The sequence below is a fragment of the Vanessa cardui genome, chromosome 20 (assembly GCF_905220365.1).
Source record: "Vanessa cardui chromosome 20, ilVanCard2.1, whole genome shotgun sequence".
NCBI classification, from domain to species: domain Eukaryota; kingdom Metazoa; phylum Arthropoda; class Insecta; order Lepidoptera; family Nymphalidae; genus Vanessa; species Vanessa cardui.
In genome coordinates this window covers 1,403,729-1,420,397 of record NC_061142.1, presented here as the reverse complement: position 1 = coordinate 1,420,397, position 16,669 = coordinate 1,403,729, and the positions used below count along the sequence as shown (strand labels likewise).

The following is a 16,669-nucleotide window of genomic DNA, read 5'->3' as shown; positions in this document are numbered from 1 at the left end:
GTTTGAACCCGCAATCATCGGTTAAGATGCACGCGTTCTAACCACTGGGCCATCTCAGTTCTATAAACCTGAATATCTTAACACAGTTTTTGTTTCTTGTCATTATCATTTTCATAGAAGTTATGTCAAACAAATTAACATAAAAATCAAGTTATCATACAAACTACGTATCACCTTACGCGTTAAATTTATATATTTTTTAATTACTTTGATTAATGATATCAAACATTCTATCTTAACAAAATATTAGATAAATAAGATTATCAGTCGCTTTGATTAATATCAATAGTTTGATTGAGAGATTGAATCATGTTAAACTATGATCACTGACAAATGTAAATTTGGTAAATGTTTAAATGGTTACTGGTATTTTTATTTCAACTTCATTTGGTCTCTTGGAGAAATGATATGTGAGACAGTGGCGAATTTACATATCTGCCGCTAGTAGGCTAGGAGGCTATTCAATTTTTGCCGCCCCTACTTCTTTTTTTTCCAACATTTTTGATTTGTGTTCTATCGTCCTCATTATATCGGTTTATCCCCTTATTAGTATGATTATAAACTAGGTGATATTTCTGTCATTTACTAGATTATTTTTCCAACCCGATCCGTAGTGTCGAGTATACGGATTACGGACGTAATGTGTGTACATATAAGTAAAATTTTTATTTTTTTATTTCTGTAAGATAATAACGAATTTGGGCAAAATATGCCGCCCCTCTTTATCTGCCGCCCTAGGCTCCAGCCTACTTAGCCCATTGATAAATCCACTGATGTGAGAATATATCATGAATGTGATTCTTATTGAATACGATCGACTATTTCAGCCGGAAGACATCCATTGCTGAACAAAAGTCTTCTCCAAAGATTTCCACAACAGCCGGTTTTGTATATCCAGTGGCTTCCCGCAACCCTCACTAAATCGTCAGTCAACTTTGTTGGGGGCCTATCCACTCTGCGATTTCCATAACGTGGTCGCTACTCTACAAATTTTTTCCCCCAACTGTTGACGGTTCTCCAATGTGCCTCGTTCATTGCCACGATTGATTCGGTTAAAAAAGTGATGATGAAAATTTAAATTAGTAAATATTTCTCAAGAAATCACTTCGCATCTCAGCCAAGTGACAACGCGTGTAATTACAGGAGCTCTCTGTGATGAGTTTTGATTTCGTTCTCACAGAATAAATCTACTGATCTGCACCTAAGTAATATGAAAGGTTCGAACTTGTCAGCTTAACTTTTATAATACTGATCAAACGTATATCTACCGGTAAATACCGGTAAGATTTTATTCGTTCAAAGCTTTGCTCGCGTTTAAGGGCGTTGATTGTCATGTGTTAGGCAAAAAAGGTTTTCTTTCTAGGAGTTAAAGTTTGCTTCATACCAAATTACATCAAATTCAGTTCAGCGGTTTGGACGTGAAAGAACGACAGACACACAGAGTTACTTTCACATTTATAATATTAGCATAGAAAGTACAATCAAAATAAAATCTGAATGATAATAAATCAATACAATTTCCAAAACTTTTTATAATTATGTAGTATGTTACATTTATTTGCTCTTTTGGGTAAGATCGCCTAGTAAAAAAAAGAGTAACTACTAAGTTTCTTGGCGGTTGTTCTCGGTAGAATCTACTTTCCAAATCGGCGGTAGCTTCACTTAATTGTAAAATGACTATTCAAAAGTGCTTATAAAAGCTTACTTGAATAAAGTTTATTTTGATTTATTTAGTATTCCGAAATGGCAAAAATCAAGATGCTCTCTGCATATAAGTAATGCCTCTGCACCACCGCGCTATACGCACCGCGAATGTGTGTCAGCTATATTAAGGGGGCCGTCCTTACGGAACGCTAAAATAGCACTTACTAGTTTTTAAATATCTGAAAACTGGAGCATCGAATATGGATAAAAAATTACATGCAGCATCTTAATAGATATGTCTCAAGTTTTACATCTTAATATATCTAAAATATACATCAATAACCTAGCATATTCATCGCCAACATGACTCCAAACACTGAAATCGACCTTTTTTATTTAGCTTTACTGAGCTATTTAGCTGCTAGTTTATTCATGTATTTTTGCTTAAAAAGGGTCTCAAAAGTGCAAATAATAAGTGTACCACATTAAATTTTTATTATATTACACAATATTTTAGTATTTTTTATTTAAATATTACTTACTTTTTTGCATTCGTCGTCCATACATTTTAGTATGGAGAAAATCATTTGACGGTTTTGATTTTTTATTCGACATCGCTGTCAATAAATCTTCAGTCCCTCCCCAGAGCTCAAGGTGAGAGCACGTCAATTTTATTTCGAGCCGAACATTATAATTACGCGAAACGTCTACGCACACATAGACAAGCGAACATAAGGGTGGGGCCCGAGTGTCGTGGGACGCAATTGTTAATTTTTACTTTTCAAGGAATCAGATGAACTGAACTGATGTATGATTGCTAATTGGTTAATGTTTTACTTATCATTGCTTATTAGTGCAGTCATTTCGTCGAAAAAAAAGGCAGATAAATGACAATGAAAGGCCATGAATTCCGGGGCGCTAAGGCCGCCATCTTGAAAAAATGGTAAAATTTGTTCCCGGCAATAACTCGGCAATCCGATGAGATTCGAAAATTTTTACGAGAACCTTTTTTGTACCTTTTTTTGTGCTCTACAAAGATATCTTAATCATTTTCGCGTTCGTCGTTATCGTCATCATCGTCGAAACAAAAATAAAAATTAAAACAAAAATTGTTGCTGAGTTTTAATTTTTATTTTTGGTCATATATATCGAAAAATTTGTAAGATGCATTGCGTAGCTCGATCGCCCGTTCGCTGGAATGGATATTCGAGTTGTGGAGATCATGTTGCACAAGTCTCGTGATTTTGTAGTTTGTCTGAGCCCTATCTGATGAAGTAGATGGTTACCTCGTCGCTCCTGCAGGAGCTGCAGAGTCTCTGCTGAAGGAATTTCTTGCCTTCATCTCGCAGAATTTCTGCCACTTGTTCAAGTTTCTGGTCAACGTCGTTTGTGGCTACCAAGGCAGCGAATCGGTTGCTATCTCCGGCTTGAAGCATGTTAGGTCTAAACGTAGACTTCATCAAATAGGCACGTTCGAGCTTGAAACGAATATCCAGAGTGCCTCGTACGAGTTGGTGATCACTTCCGGTATTAAACCCGGTGACCAAAGAGACATCTCCTAGTATCCGTCGCTTGTCCTTTATGATGAAATCTATCTAATTTTTGGTCATTGCATCGGGGCTTTGCCTGATATGCCTTGGTACATATTTTCCTCTTCATCATCTGAAGGTGTCTTGTTGGGTGCGTAACCTGTACAACTTTGAAGAAGTACGCAACCCCTGTCAACTCACTGGAGATTTCGACAACGTTATTAATGAGATTTAAAATTAACATGGCTATTTTTATCATGAGACTCATGCACAAGACTTTCTTGATAATGTCCAAATATTGAGCTGCATCTAAGAAACATAAAAAATATGGTAAATATCCCATTTGTATTCAAGTTATTAATGAGGTCCTTATGCACCAGAAACCCGGTCCCGCCTTGAGATTGTTGGTTTCCCTCCCTGAAGTTCATAAGAGGACCCGAATCTAAGTGATTTTGTCCTCTCCCTCTCTTCGGACTTCGCAGATACCTCAAATGTATTATCTTATATATTTCAGTTCCTCTTCCAGTTGCACCAGATTTTCATCAAACCTAATCGTTTGTTAATACGATAAACCTAAACCTAAGTTTAGTTGAGTCGAGATGGCCCAGTGATTGGAACGCGTGCATCTTAATCGATGATTGCGGGTTCAAACCCAGCAAGCACCGCTGATTCATGAGCTTACTTTGTCTTTATAATTTATCTCGTGCTCTGCGGTGAAGGTTAACATCGTGAGGAAACCGAAGAACAGCGTGGTGGAATATGTTCCAAACCTTCTCCTCAAAGGGAGAGGAGGCCTTTAGCCCAGCAGTGGGAATTTACAGGCTGTTGTTGTTGTAGGGTTAGTTTGTTTGTGGGGCCGTTCGTAACACGGAGTTTCTTGGCAGAGCCTGCCCTACTGTTACTGTGGCCACCGCCGTAATCAAGAATAGTAGAATAGTGGAGCCGTGGACATTTTGGTCCTTCTTTTGGAGTAAATGCTATACTCGCCAAGCTTGGCTTTCGGGCTGGAAATCGCAGGGCGTTCACGCATAGGTGACTATGTTTGTATCACTTATTTACGCTCTTTTAGATGTTCATCCTACCATCAATCGGTCGCCAGGGTCGCCTCGTAGATCAGGGTGCACCACATGCAGATGTGGATGACTTGGGGCACTGAGATGAAGTTGCGCCCCTTTAGGTACACTTTTACGAGCAATTACAGAAAGTCACAAATCGCAATTCGGCATTTGGATACATGATTTCAAGCATCTTCAACTTTTAAAAGAAAAAAAAGGATTTGCATTCTGAATTTACCTCTGTAAAATCTTAAATATTAATGTGCAAAATTTGTAATGTCGAATTAGAAATGCAAAATTGTGAGGATGAAAATTGTGGAAACCTGAATATAAATGAGACTGCTGTGTCTGGTTTTATGTCGAAAGGTACTGGTTATGCTAGATCAAAACAGGTTTCTGCTTATCTTGCAATACCCTGTAAATCTAAAAACCTGTACGATTAATGTTATACATGGAATGGAAGAAGCTGCATAGGAATTTGATTTAGTGTTACTAGACGTCGCAGTAGACATTAACGGAATACCTGTGATCACAGTAGTAACTCATACATGCTCGTCTAACAGATCATACAGAAAAAACTACACGGCTCTATCATTTAATCAAAGTCACTCTATCGTCATATATTTTTAAAATTATATTTCAAAGTATTATTATATTTCTCGGTTGACTTAACTGGAGAGTTTTACTGCTTTGGAGCTGCTGTTTTGTGGAGGATTTGCTGCCTCACAGTTACCTAATTTTTTTTTCTAAATTCCAAATTTAAAACGAACGGTAACTCATACCATTGCTCATGATGTTGATGACGTTAGTCTGCTTAATTCTTAAATATTTAACTGCTTTATTAATACATTAGTTAGTACATAGTGCTAAGCAAAAATGTTGATATACATTCCTCTGTGTATTGATGCTTAGTACTTTTTATGAGCAGATCCCGTCAACTGCCCAACCCCTTTATTTTTATATACCTAATATAAAATAATTTTAATTGAATTATTTCATAAAAAAACATTTTCTTGTGTTATTGACTTGTTTAACCAAGACAAAGATTTTTTATCCCCCATAACACCAAAAAATTTGTTTTATTTTTTTGTAAATGTATTATTAGTTTTTTCTGCTTCTGATTGTAATTTATATAAAAAATTGTTTTAGATATTTTTTTCATATCGCTGTTATCGTAATAATTGTCAAATTGTAATATTTTTTGTGTTTATTTAATAGATTTTAGTGAAATGAAAAAAAAAAACAATATAATTAATATATGCTTCCGTTATTTTTATTTATTAAATATTAGTAAGTGATTATTTAATGTGTCTAAAATATTCTCAAAATAATAATTATTTATTTAGAAGCAACAAAAGCAGTTGAAAATCTAAAAATCATTAGGTATATTAGGCATCTTATTGCACTCGGACCGCACCCTTTGCTAACAAACAATTTAAAATTGATTTTGCGAGTGACAACCTCATAGCTAATTACATTGCTCGTATTTAAATGTATTTTTATAAATCCTACGTTGTGAATGCGCAATGAAAATATAATTTATTCGTTGCATCGACAAAAAGCAACTAAGTATTTCAGGGGATGCGTACGATACACCGAAAAATGCAAATGTATTATTGTAAAAAACCTATGTGTGTGTTCGAAAATAAATTCCCACGCTTACAGACTGCGCCCTTAAATACTTTCTTGCTATCATTATAATCATATAAAATATTTATTTATTTTACACTAAATTAATTAATTACAAAGCTGAAATGAACCCAGTGGTTAGGTCTTAACCGATGATTGTAGGTTCAAATTGACTATTCATGTGCTTAATTTGTCTTTATAATGTATCTCGTGCTCAGCGGTGAAGGAAAACATTGCGAGGAAACCTGCATGTGTCTAATTTAATAGAAATTCTACCACATGTGCATTCCACCAACCCGCATTGGAACAGCGTTGTGGAATATGTGCCGAACCTTCTCCTCAAAGGGAGAGTAGGCCTTGGCCCAGCAGTGGGAAACTTATAGGCAGCTGTTGTTGTTGTTAATTGCTTGTGATACATCTGCCGTGTTTAACTTATTATGACATATATTTTTTTCGGCTATTAATGATTTTCAAGTTCAAAGATCAAGCAAACAGAGTCACGGGGTGTAAACTATTGGCAGTACGGTGTCCGATATGTGTCACAGTTGATAAATTTCTGAAAACTTTAATTACGTCTCCTCATTAACTCGTTTCACTTAACAAAAGTGCAAGACTCGAGCAATGACGTAACGCACTGTAAAAAAAAAACAAATGTCCGGTGTATGGTCTAATTTATAAGACTCCGCCATTTTGTTTGCAAACACAATGACAGATTGAAATTTAATAATTTTTTTAATACGCGTTATTTTTAATACTTTACATTAAAATAGTGACTGATTGGATGTTTTCAGAAAATTTCATTTATATTTTATGATTCAGTTCGCTTTATTCGTAGTTTGCGAAAACTTTAACGTAGCACAGAGTAAACACTTTTTTTATCAACTTTCACAAACGAAAAAGTAAATAATTAAACATTGATTCATTTACAACCATTTTTAAAGGTGATTTTTTTGACGTTTATAGTTTCAAGTAATTTGACTCAGGTATTGATGATTATTACAAGAACTAATTGATTTGTTTTTTAGTTATTTATTATTTAAAATCAATAGTCTTTCATGACTTGTACCAAACGTTCGAACATAAGTCAGCAGCACGTTCACGAATGCGACGGTTCCGGCGACCGCCTTCCGACCTCCTTACAATGTAACCAGCTTATGCGCGCTACTTTATCTTTAATTATTCGTCATATCTGTACAAAGTATACATTCGAGATGAGGATTGGGGAATAAAGACTGTAACGGTTTTAGCTGTGTTAATATTATCTTAGTTTATTTTTGTAATTAGTTTTCAATTTTTTGTCCTTCTTTGAAAACTTTTGATTCTCATCATGATTAAGGTCGAAATATATTAGGAAAATTTACATAGTTTTTGATGAGTGTACGTAAAATTAATTAGTTGCGTGTGATAATGCCAGTATTTTTTATTTATAAAATTTTTGAGTAATATCGAATTGATATATTGTTTTGTTAATCATTATTACATAGTATAAAATAAAGTCCTGCACTAAAGTCCTGCTGTCTGTACTGCAGTGTATTAGAGTGACTCGAGGGGAAGGTTTTTGTATACAATACACGGACAATATAGTAAAGAAACACTGACCATTTTAGAAGTTTCTAATGTGATGTAGTAAATAAACAAATTCTATAGTATGTGTTATCAGTATTGCATCCGCTACATAAATAAATCAATTGCAAATGGTAGGCTTTTCAGCTAAATCTTTAACCTAATTATAAGCAATAAAAAAAAAAAACAATTCAAACTTGAAACATAAAAGCTTATTGAATTGTCACGTTATCTAGTTTATGTTGTTAATTTATCCAATAAATCATTTAAAGCATCGTTTTGTATATTTGACAGTGACATCTGACAGTGACATAAGACCAACAGTGACACTGACAGTGACGGCTTACATTTAAATAACATGATAACACGATCACTAGGGCGATGTTCAATTTCATTAATTCCAGAACATTCGACCATGGCACGATCAAATATCACGATGGATCTTGATACTTGACTTATGATTTTTACCACTATTGTTGTATAATGGACGTGTTTACTTTGGCTGTTATTTCAATTGCCTTTATATATACACAGTCAAAACATAAATTTAAAAAAAATGACAATTTTTCTTTACAGAAAGTTTTGTGTTGATTCTTCAGATATTAAGTTAATTGCTAAACAAATGTATGGTTTCTTAAAAATACTATAAAACATATAAAATTAAATTAACTTGTAAATGAAATATTTAACAACTTTATTTTTAGTGGTTGTTACTTAAATAAATTTTATGACTTTTGTGAAAAATAAGTGGGTACCTACGGAATATCTTATAAAAAACTCATTAAGTATAAAAATAATAATGTATTGTAAACTCGGAATATTATCTAATCTTAGATGTTGCGTGACCAAATCAAGATAGTTCACGAGAAATTGAACGGAAGGTTACAGGTTCAGATTCATTGAGATTATTTCCATCCTTTTAACGAGTGCTTACAATTAATCTCATGATAGGCGTTGAAGAAACATATCGTGGGATAAACTGCATGAGAAGCCTGCAAGAAATATCTGTTAATAAATACTTTCAATGGTTCAGTACCTTTTATCAACCGATCTTTTTGTTGTTTGATACTTATTATCAAAAAAAACTAATGAAATGAGACCTAAAGAGGCATCTTGCTAGTGAGTATGGTGAGGGCGGCTAGTGCAGTTCGTTCCTGACTGTACTGGCAGTCTTCGCGTTTGGACGTCACTGCCACTAACCATCAGTCGGAGTGAAGTCATATGCCTACCCGGTATTAAAGTAAATTCTCAAAAACTTCAGCTAAGTATATACATAAATAGTTGTACGGATATGTTTGGTACCGTCGATATCAATCAATCAATCAATTATTCAGCCCATTTTTATCCATTGTTGGACATAGGCCTTTCCAACTGCACGCCACTGAGATCGTTCTTAAGCTACTCGCATCCAGCTCGCATCGCAAGACTGGCAGGAGCTAGATGCGAGGACCGTCGACATATAAAATATAAATTTCAAATAGTAGGCTTCTTATGTCATTATTCAACCTTGAAAACTGTTAGAAATACTTCATTATGCTAATACATTTATATTATAATTATATATTTTATAAACTCATATTTTCTTAGTCTATCCGATTTCGTAAAAGTGTAATCGATTTTAGAACGTCATTGGTATGGCTGTATAAATTAATACAAGATCTATTCCCGCGCAAACGGATTATTAAAAAACAAAAGAGAGTCGCGCTGGAACGACAATTAAAAATTATTGTAAATTCTATTTAATTAACTTCAGGGCAATAATATTGTATAAAAATAAAACCAACAATAAAAAAATACTATGCATTCTATTGGCGTATTTATTATAACAAAACACAAGAAGTATTCTCGCCACCTTTCAGATTTCTGTAACACTGACCAATAGAGCGATTCTGAAGGAAATTACTTTACCTATACAAATTAAATGTAGTTAATCGACCTACGCCATTTTGATACGTGTATTCTATCATTTGTATTATCATTATAGCTAATGTCACAAATCACATTCTATATTCTTTAGTTCCCCGTTAATTTTGTTAGTTCCTTCTTACGAAATCATCTTTAATCTCTTCAAATTGAAATGCGCTATGTGTTTATTATTTTTTATTTATTTAATTTTACGACATCCACGTGCTCATAGTTGCCCTTGTCTTTTTTACTGCAAAGCGTATTGGCGTTTTAAAGTTTTATTTTACTGAACATCAGCACATCTTCACTGGAATTTTAGCTAGTTGTCTTCTTGGAGGACGTAACCCACACTGACTTTAAATATTAATTTTGGGTGTGATATAAATAAGTGTTAATATTAATAACTGTTGATAACACTTTTGTGTTTATTATTAAAGTTATTAATTTCGGGATATTTCCCATGTTTTTTATTTTTGTTCGGTGGAGACATTCGTAGACAATGTCGAAATATCGAGCTCCACCGAACAAAAATAAAAAACATGGTGAATATCCCGAAATTAATAACTTTAATAATAAAAATAACCATGTTAATTTAAAATCCTACTTTTGTGTTTATTCGAATGGTATGTGATTACAATACAATACGATGGTTCAACTAATTAATGTAGTATGTACTTACATAAGTAAATCCAATATAGGGAATTTCCTTTTATGTTAAATTAATTATTTTTTAATACATTAAACTTAAGATACATTAACAATAATAAGTAATCTTTTCTCTTAGTCGTCTTACACACACTAAGATATCTTTAAATACACGCGTTACTCACTCATGTTAATACAAGTGAAGGAGGACGCTTTTGTGAGTGAAAAGATGGAAATATAACCAATGTTTTTTTACAACCGTATGGTGTGAACATTAAACGGTTTTATTTAAAAAAAGCGTTATCAAACGTTTTTTTCCGTCCAACAAATAGTGCTGTGACTTAATTGGAAACGAACGCAAATTAAGATCGATAGAGTTTCCGGTCGGACACCTCCAGCTTTAATTTACACCCTAATTTAATCCAATTAATAATTAACATAAACATGATAAACAAACAGAATGTCGGCAATCAATTACACGGACTTTAATTTATGTGCTCAATTTTTTATGTACAATCTTAAAAATCAATGATTAAAAAATAACAAGGAAAAGAAAAGAGGTTTTAATTTGGCTGTATGTTGTATCATCTTGGCTTTTGTACAAAGTACTAAAAAAATGTTATAAGGGCAAAGGAATCATTTTCGGAAAATATATTTGAAATCCAAGTTAATATTAAATGGTTTGTTTGTGTAAGTTCCTATTATGATTGGCGCATTAAAACTGACTAAAACTATTACTATTATTTTAGCGATGGCAACACTCACCTAATCATTAATTATTCTAACACCAAATATTTATACTGCTGCGGTGTTCCGGTGTGAAAGTTAAATGAGCCAGGAGAAAACATATTAAATACAATAGATACTAGCGACATAAGAGTAAGGAGTTTTTATATGTACATTTTTCAGTGCCTGAGTTATGAAGTTATCTGTGGAGTTTCGTAAAATAAATTATAATATATAATTTACCAGACATTGTTGCAAATATATTCGCTTCACATTTTAAACATATTATATATTATTTATTTAGAAGTCTGCAAGGTGTTTAACGTGCGTTCTTAAAACTATAACTATGTACATTCAAAGTGATAACTTATAAAGGCCGGGTGCACACAAGTAAATTTAACATTACCTGGCGTGTGTAACATTTTACTAATGACGTTATCAAAAATTTCATTGCAGATGGCGCCACGATCGCTAAAGACTGATTAGGTCTTCAGCGATGTGATTCAAACACACCTAATTTGAAAGTTCTTTAGGAAGTTAAGAAAATGGGCCTTGGGTCTAGATATGCATATAAAGTAAATACGTATTACAATTTGTACTTTATTTCTTTCATAATATGTACTCCATCAGGAGTGAGGAACGGATTACTATTTTACAAAGAAGAAAAATACTTCGCGCGAATACATATCGATGACAGAGGAATCTCTTCAAACAGCCTACACTTGCCAATGGTTAAAGAAGTATTAACTCCTGGCAACTCAGAGAAATAACCTGTAGGAAAGCGACAGGCATGATACATTTAGATGATATTCCAAACTCGGATTTTTAGCTTGAACCTTCAAGTATGACATTAACGTCATGGAAGCTTTGGCTGCGCTAATAGCTGTAGGTGATTGTAGAGACTTTATTATCAAACCTGAGCTTGCAGTAGCTTTTCTAGCAGCGACTACATATAGCCTCGACGTATTTCAACTGCCATATTTAATTGAGGATGATGAGTTCTGAGTTTTTAAACCTGTAGAATAAAGCTCGAAGATCTTAAAACTAATAGCCAGGACTACATGTGAATATCTACAGCGGTGTTGCTACAGTAATGATGCACAGATGGCTGAGGAATTGCAAAATTTATTGAATAAAATATATCTTTACTAGCTGTCGCCCGCGGTTTAGCTCACGTTTTAGGTTGTTGCTCGTCATTTGTTAAGCATAAAAAGCAGCCTATGCCTTCCTTGGAGTTCCAATTAGCTTAATATCATTAAATTCGGTTCAGTGATTTGGTCGTGAAAGAGCGAAAGACAAAGTTACTTTCACATTTATAATATTAGTATAGATATATAATAATCCAAACCCAGGCAAGCACCACTATATATATGTGCTTAATTGTGTTTATAATTCATCTCGTGCTCGGCGGTGAAGGAAAACATCGTGAGGAAACCTGCATGTGTCTAATTTCATCGAAATTCTGTCACATGTGCATTCCACTAACCCTCATTGGAACAGCGTGGTGGAATATGTTTCAAACCTTAAGTGAGAGAGGAGGCCTTACCCCAGCAGTGGGAAATTTACTGGCTGTTACTTTACTACTTTACTTAGAATAGTCCAGGCATAGGGGACTAAAACATCGTGAGGAAATCTGTAATTTTTAATATCGTTTACCCACTCATGTGGCGACAACGGTTTATTTCAACGTTCGGACGTCTTCGACGGAGGTTGTGTTGGATACTGCTACTAAATATTACGACTTGAGGAATTTAAACGACATCTGGCTTTGAAACTGGTTTTCGTTATCTCTGACGTCACATCTCAACTATTTGCTTTGTTTATCGGACACTTGTTTTGCTTACGGATTGGTTTTGTTGTTGTGAATTGGTCTTTTTAGATCTTATTTATTGTTTCAGTTTTATGTATTTATATTAATATAAATACATATATTGTTTGTTTGGTTGTTTGTTTTTATGTTGTTTGTTCTCGACGATGGAAGTCGACACCGAATTATCGTCGGATGCCCTAATTCGGCGAAAAAGGCCGTACGAGGGCCTCACTATTTTTAACTCCGATTCCGAGACGGAGACGGAGACGAGGATAGCTGCAAAAAGTAAGCCTGCTCTTCGCGGCAAAACCACCAAAGGTCGTGGAAGTGGTCTCGCTCGGGCTAAGGCCGAGCTGAAGGCCAAGGCCAGTGAGGCTAGAGAGGAGGCCTTCGAACGATCGCTTCGTAGTCGAGCGTTTCGAAAGGAACCTCCTCAGACTGTTTTGGACTCCGAAGAATCTTCTTTCTCGGATGTCCAAACCAAGGATCCCGCAAAAATGGGCGCGGAAGAACTTCGCGCACAGGCTGGTCGTAGCGCAGCCCTCATTTTGGAGGTGGCACAAAAGTCCTCCAACTTAAAGGGAGGGTTTGGCAAGAAGCTGAGGGAGTCGGCGGCTGCACTACAGGCGATCGTAGATGCTTTAGCGTCTCGGACGGAAGCCGAGGAGACTTGAAAGCTCCGTGCCGATAATGGACGCCTGCGCAAAGAGGTGGACAGCCTCAAGGCCGAGGTGAAGGCTCACCGCCGCGATTTTGCGGAGATACGGTCCAAGGTCGCTGTGGTAAATGAGGCGTCCACCAGCTCCACACAGGATGCTCGGATGGTGGACAGTATAAAAGCCTCAATTATCTCAACGATAGGAGTTATGCTCAACGCCCGATTTGCCGAATTGGAGGAACGCCTCCCTCCTGCAAAAATACAGCGCCCTCCATTAGCTGCGGATAAGAGGCGGGAATCAGCGCAGCAAATCGCTGTGTCCCAAGCGCAGGCAGTCCATTCGGCTCCACCGCTGAATTCCGCACCTCTACATAAGCGGGTGTCACCAGCTGCCCCGCCGGCACCTGTTGCTGGCTGTTCAAGCGCCGTGTCAGAGACAACTCCGCCTCAAGGGGTCCAGGGGATGTCCTGGTCCACCGTAGTTAAAAAAGGAAAAAAGGGGAAACAGCCTTCAGCTGGAACGATTGCCACGGAGGCGCACACGGTGCCCAAAGCAACCCAAGCGGTTAAGCCTAAGTTGACTGCTCCTCGTACAGCTGCAGTAGTGGTTACGCTGCAGCCGGAAGCGGAGCAGAAAGGCGTAACATATGCCCAGGTCTTGGAGCGAGCTGAGCAAGGCATAAAACTGCAGGAACTCGGGATCAACGGAGGTTTAAAAGTCCGACGTTCCGCGACGGGTGCCAGAGTGCTGGAGCTGCCGAGAGCACAGTCGGACCAGGCAGACAAACTAGCCGACAAGCTCCGCACAGTGTTAGATGGGGTGGCCAGCGTCGTTCACCCCGTAAGAAAGGTGGACATTAAGGTGACGGGGCTAGATGACTCCGTCACCAAAGATAAGATAATCGCCGCAGTCGCTCGCGAGGGAAATTGTCCCTCTGAAGTTGTTAGATGTGGAGAGATTTCACGTGGACCCGGTTACATGGGTATGGTCCGCGTGACATGTCCAGTAGCTGCGGCGAAGAAGCTGTCTGACGCCGGACGTCTCTTGGTTGGGTGGAGCTCGGCTAGGGTATACGTGCTGGAGCAGCGCCCTCTGCGCTGCTACAAGTGCATGGGTCTTGGCCATACGAGGATACTATGCCCATTCAGTGCGGATCGAGGGAGCCTATGCTTTCGGTGCGGCGTTAATGGCCACAAATCGGCTGAATGCACCGGGAAGCTGCGCTGCGCGGTGTGCGCAGACGCCGGCAAGCCCTCCGGGCACGTGATGGGGTCAAAGGAATGTAACCCCCCCATCACGAAAGGTAAGGTGGCCCTCACTACCCAGACCAACAACAACGTCGGACAGCGCCAGGCCGAGGAGGAAGCTGCAATGTCAACATGAGCGCAGACTTCAGCTTCCTTCAGACGAATCTCAACCACTGCGCCGGGGCTCAGGATCTACTGCTGCAGTCCATGGCGGAGTGGGGGATCGACCTGGCTGTGGCCTGCGAGCCCTATTACGTTCCTCCCTTAACTCACTGGGTAGGGGACGTGGACGTGGACGTGGACGTGGACCGTGGCAGTCCTCACGAGGAGCGGAACGGGCCCTCCCCTCTCACTCATCGAGAGGGGCTCGGGCTACGCAGTGGTGGGGTGGGGGGAGTACGTCGTCGTAGGGACGTACTTCTCCCCTAACCGCAGCCTGGCTGAGTTCGAGACCTATCTCGGCTTAGTCAGAGCTGCGGTGGCCAGGCAGTCGCCGAAACCGATATTGGTTCTCGGCGACTTAAACGCGAAGTCGCGTGCCTGGGGCAACCCCGCCACGAATCCGCGAGGGAGGGCCGTTCAAGTGTGGGCCCTACTCTCCGACCTGTCCCTTCTCAACAGGGGGCAGGTTCATACCTGCGTGCGCCAGCAGGGGGGTTCCGTGGTGGACGTTTCGTTCGCCTCCCCTGTCGTAGCACGCAGAGTGGTCGACTGGAGAGTGGAGGAGGAGGTGGAGACTCTATCGGATCACCGTTATATCCGATTCGAGATCTCTACCTCGCGGAGGCCGGCGGAACCACAGAGAGTGTCGACCACGCTGCCGAGGTGGTCACTCGGTCAAGTCGACCGAGATATGGTCAAGGAGGCCGCCATTGTGCAGCGGTGGGGTTCCGCAGGGAGGAGGGAGGGTGACAGCTCAGAGGAGCTGGCGGGCCGCATGCGCAGTTCGCTCAAGAAAATCTGCGATGCGGCCATGCCTCGGACCCGGCGCAGGTTACCGCGCCGGCATGTCTATTGGTGGTCGCCTGAAATCGCTGTCCTTAGGGCGACTTGCTGCCGGGCGCGTAGGGCCTACGTCCGTTGTCGAAGGCGCAACGGCCTCGACACGGTTCTGGAGGGTCAGATGCTGGACTCATATCGCCAGCTGAAAAAAGATCTGCAGCTGGCGATAAGGAAGGCTAAGGAGAAGGCCAGGGAGGAGCTTCTGGAGGGTCTCAACCGAGACCCGTGGGGGCGCCCGTACCGCGGTGTGCGTGGGAAGTTCCGCACCCAAGGTGCCCCCGTCACCGAGACGCTGCCGCCGGAACTCCTCCTGCGCCTGGTCGGAGAACTCTTCCCCCATCCAGGCGAGCATGTCCCTCCGCAGATGGCCTCTCGCTCCGTGATTGAAACAGCAGTGGCTCCACCACTGATCACGGAGCGGGAGATGGAGATGGCCCTCGGCCGCTTGAGGGCCAAGAAGACAGCGCCGGGTCCGGACGGGGTTCCAGGGCCTGTTCTGTGCGTTGCCCTGGAATACCTAGACGCAATGCTTCGGGAGCTGTTCGACGAATGTGTGCGCAGCGGGCAGTTTCCGAAGCCTTGGAAGGAAGGAAAATTGGTGCTGTTGCCGAAGGAAGGTCGGCCGATGGACTCTTCTTCGGCATACAGGCCAATTGTGCTGCTGAACGAGACGGGAAAACTCTTTGAGAAGATCCTCGCAGCCCGTCTCGTTCAACACCTCGAGGAAGTCGGTCCGGGTCTTTCAGAGGCTCAGTACGGATTCAGGGCAGGCCGGTCGACGGTCGATGCCCTGGACGCCCTGAAGACTCGGACGATGGAGGCGGTGGCCCGGGGACAAGTCGTCCTGGCAGTGTCGCTCGATGTGGCGAACGCCTTCAACAGTCTTCCCTTTGAGACAATACGGGAGGCACTCCGATATCATGAGGTGCCATCCTATCTCAGGAGACTGCTGGAGGCGTACCTCCAAGACAGGGAAATCCTCTGGGCGGGGGTCGATGGGAGGCTCGTACGGTATCGGGTGGGCTGTGGCGTTCCACAGGGGTCGATTCTCGGCCCAATTCTGTGGAACGTCGGTTTCGACTGGCTCCTGCGGGCTCCCGTCCTTCCCGGGATGGGGGTGTTGTGTTACGCTGACGACACCCTCGTCACGGCGATTGGGCGGGACTTCCAGGAGGCGGCTCGCCTCGCCGAAGTCGGAACGGCTCTCACCGTGGACCGCATGGGAATGCTGGGCTTGAGGGCCTCCATATCCAAA

General features: G+C 40.1%; 1 protein-coding gene across 1 annotated transcript; it reads left to right on the top strand.

Annotated features, from left to right (window-relative positions):
* The first annotated feature begins 12,670 nt into the window (after window positions 1–12,670).
* LOC124538539 lies at window positions 12,671–15,560 on the top strand. Its single transcript, XM_047115626.1, has 5 exons — window positions 12,671–13,138; window positions 13,184–14,395; window positions 14,617–14,750; window positions 15,199–15,356; window positions 15,406–15,560. The coding sequence occupies exons 1-5, from the start codon at window positions 12,671–12,673 to the stop codon at window positions 15,558–15,560; spliced, it is 2,127 nt and encodes a 708-aa protein (XP_046971582.1).
* The last annotated feature ends 1,109 nt before the right edge of the window (window positions 15,561–16,669 follow it).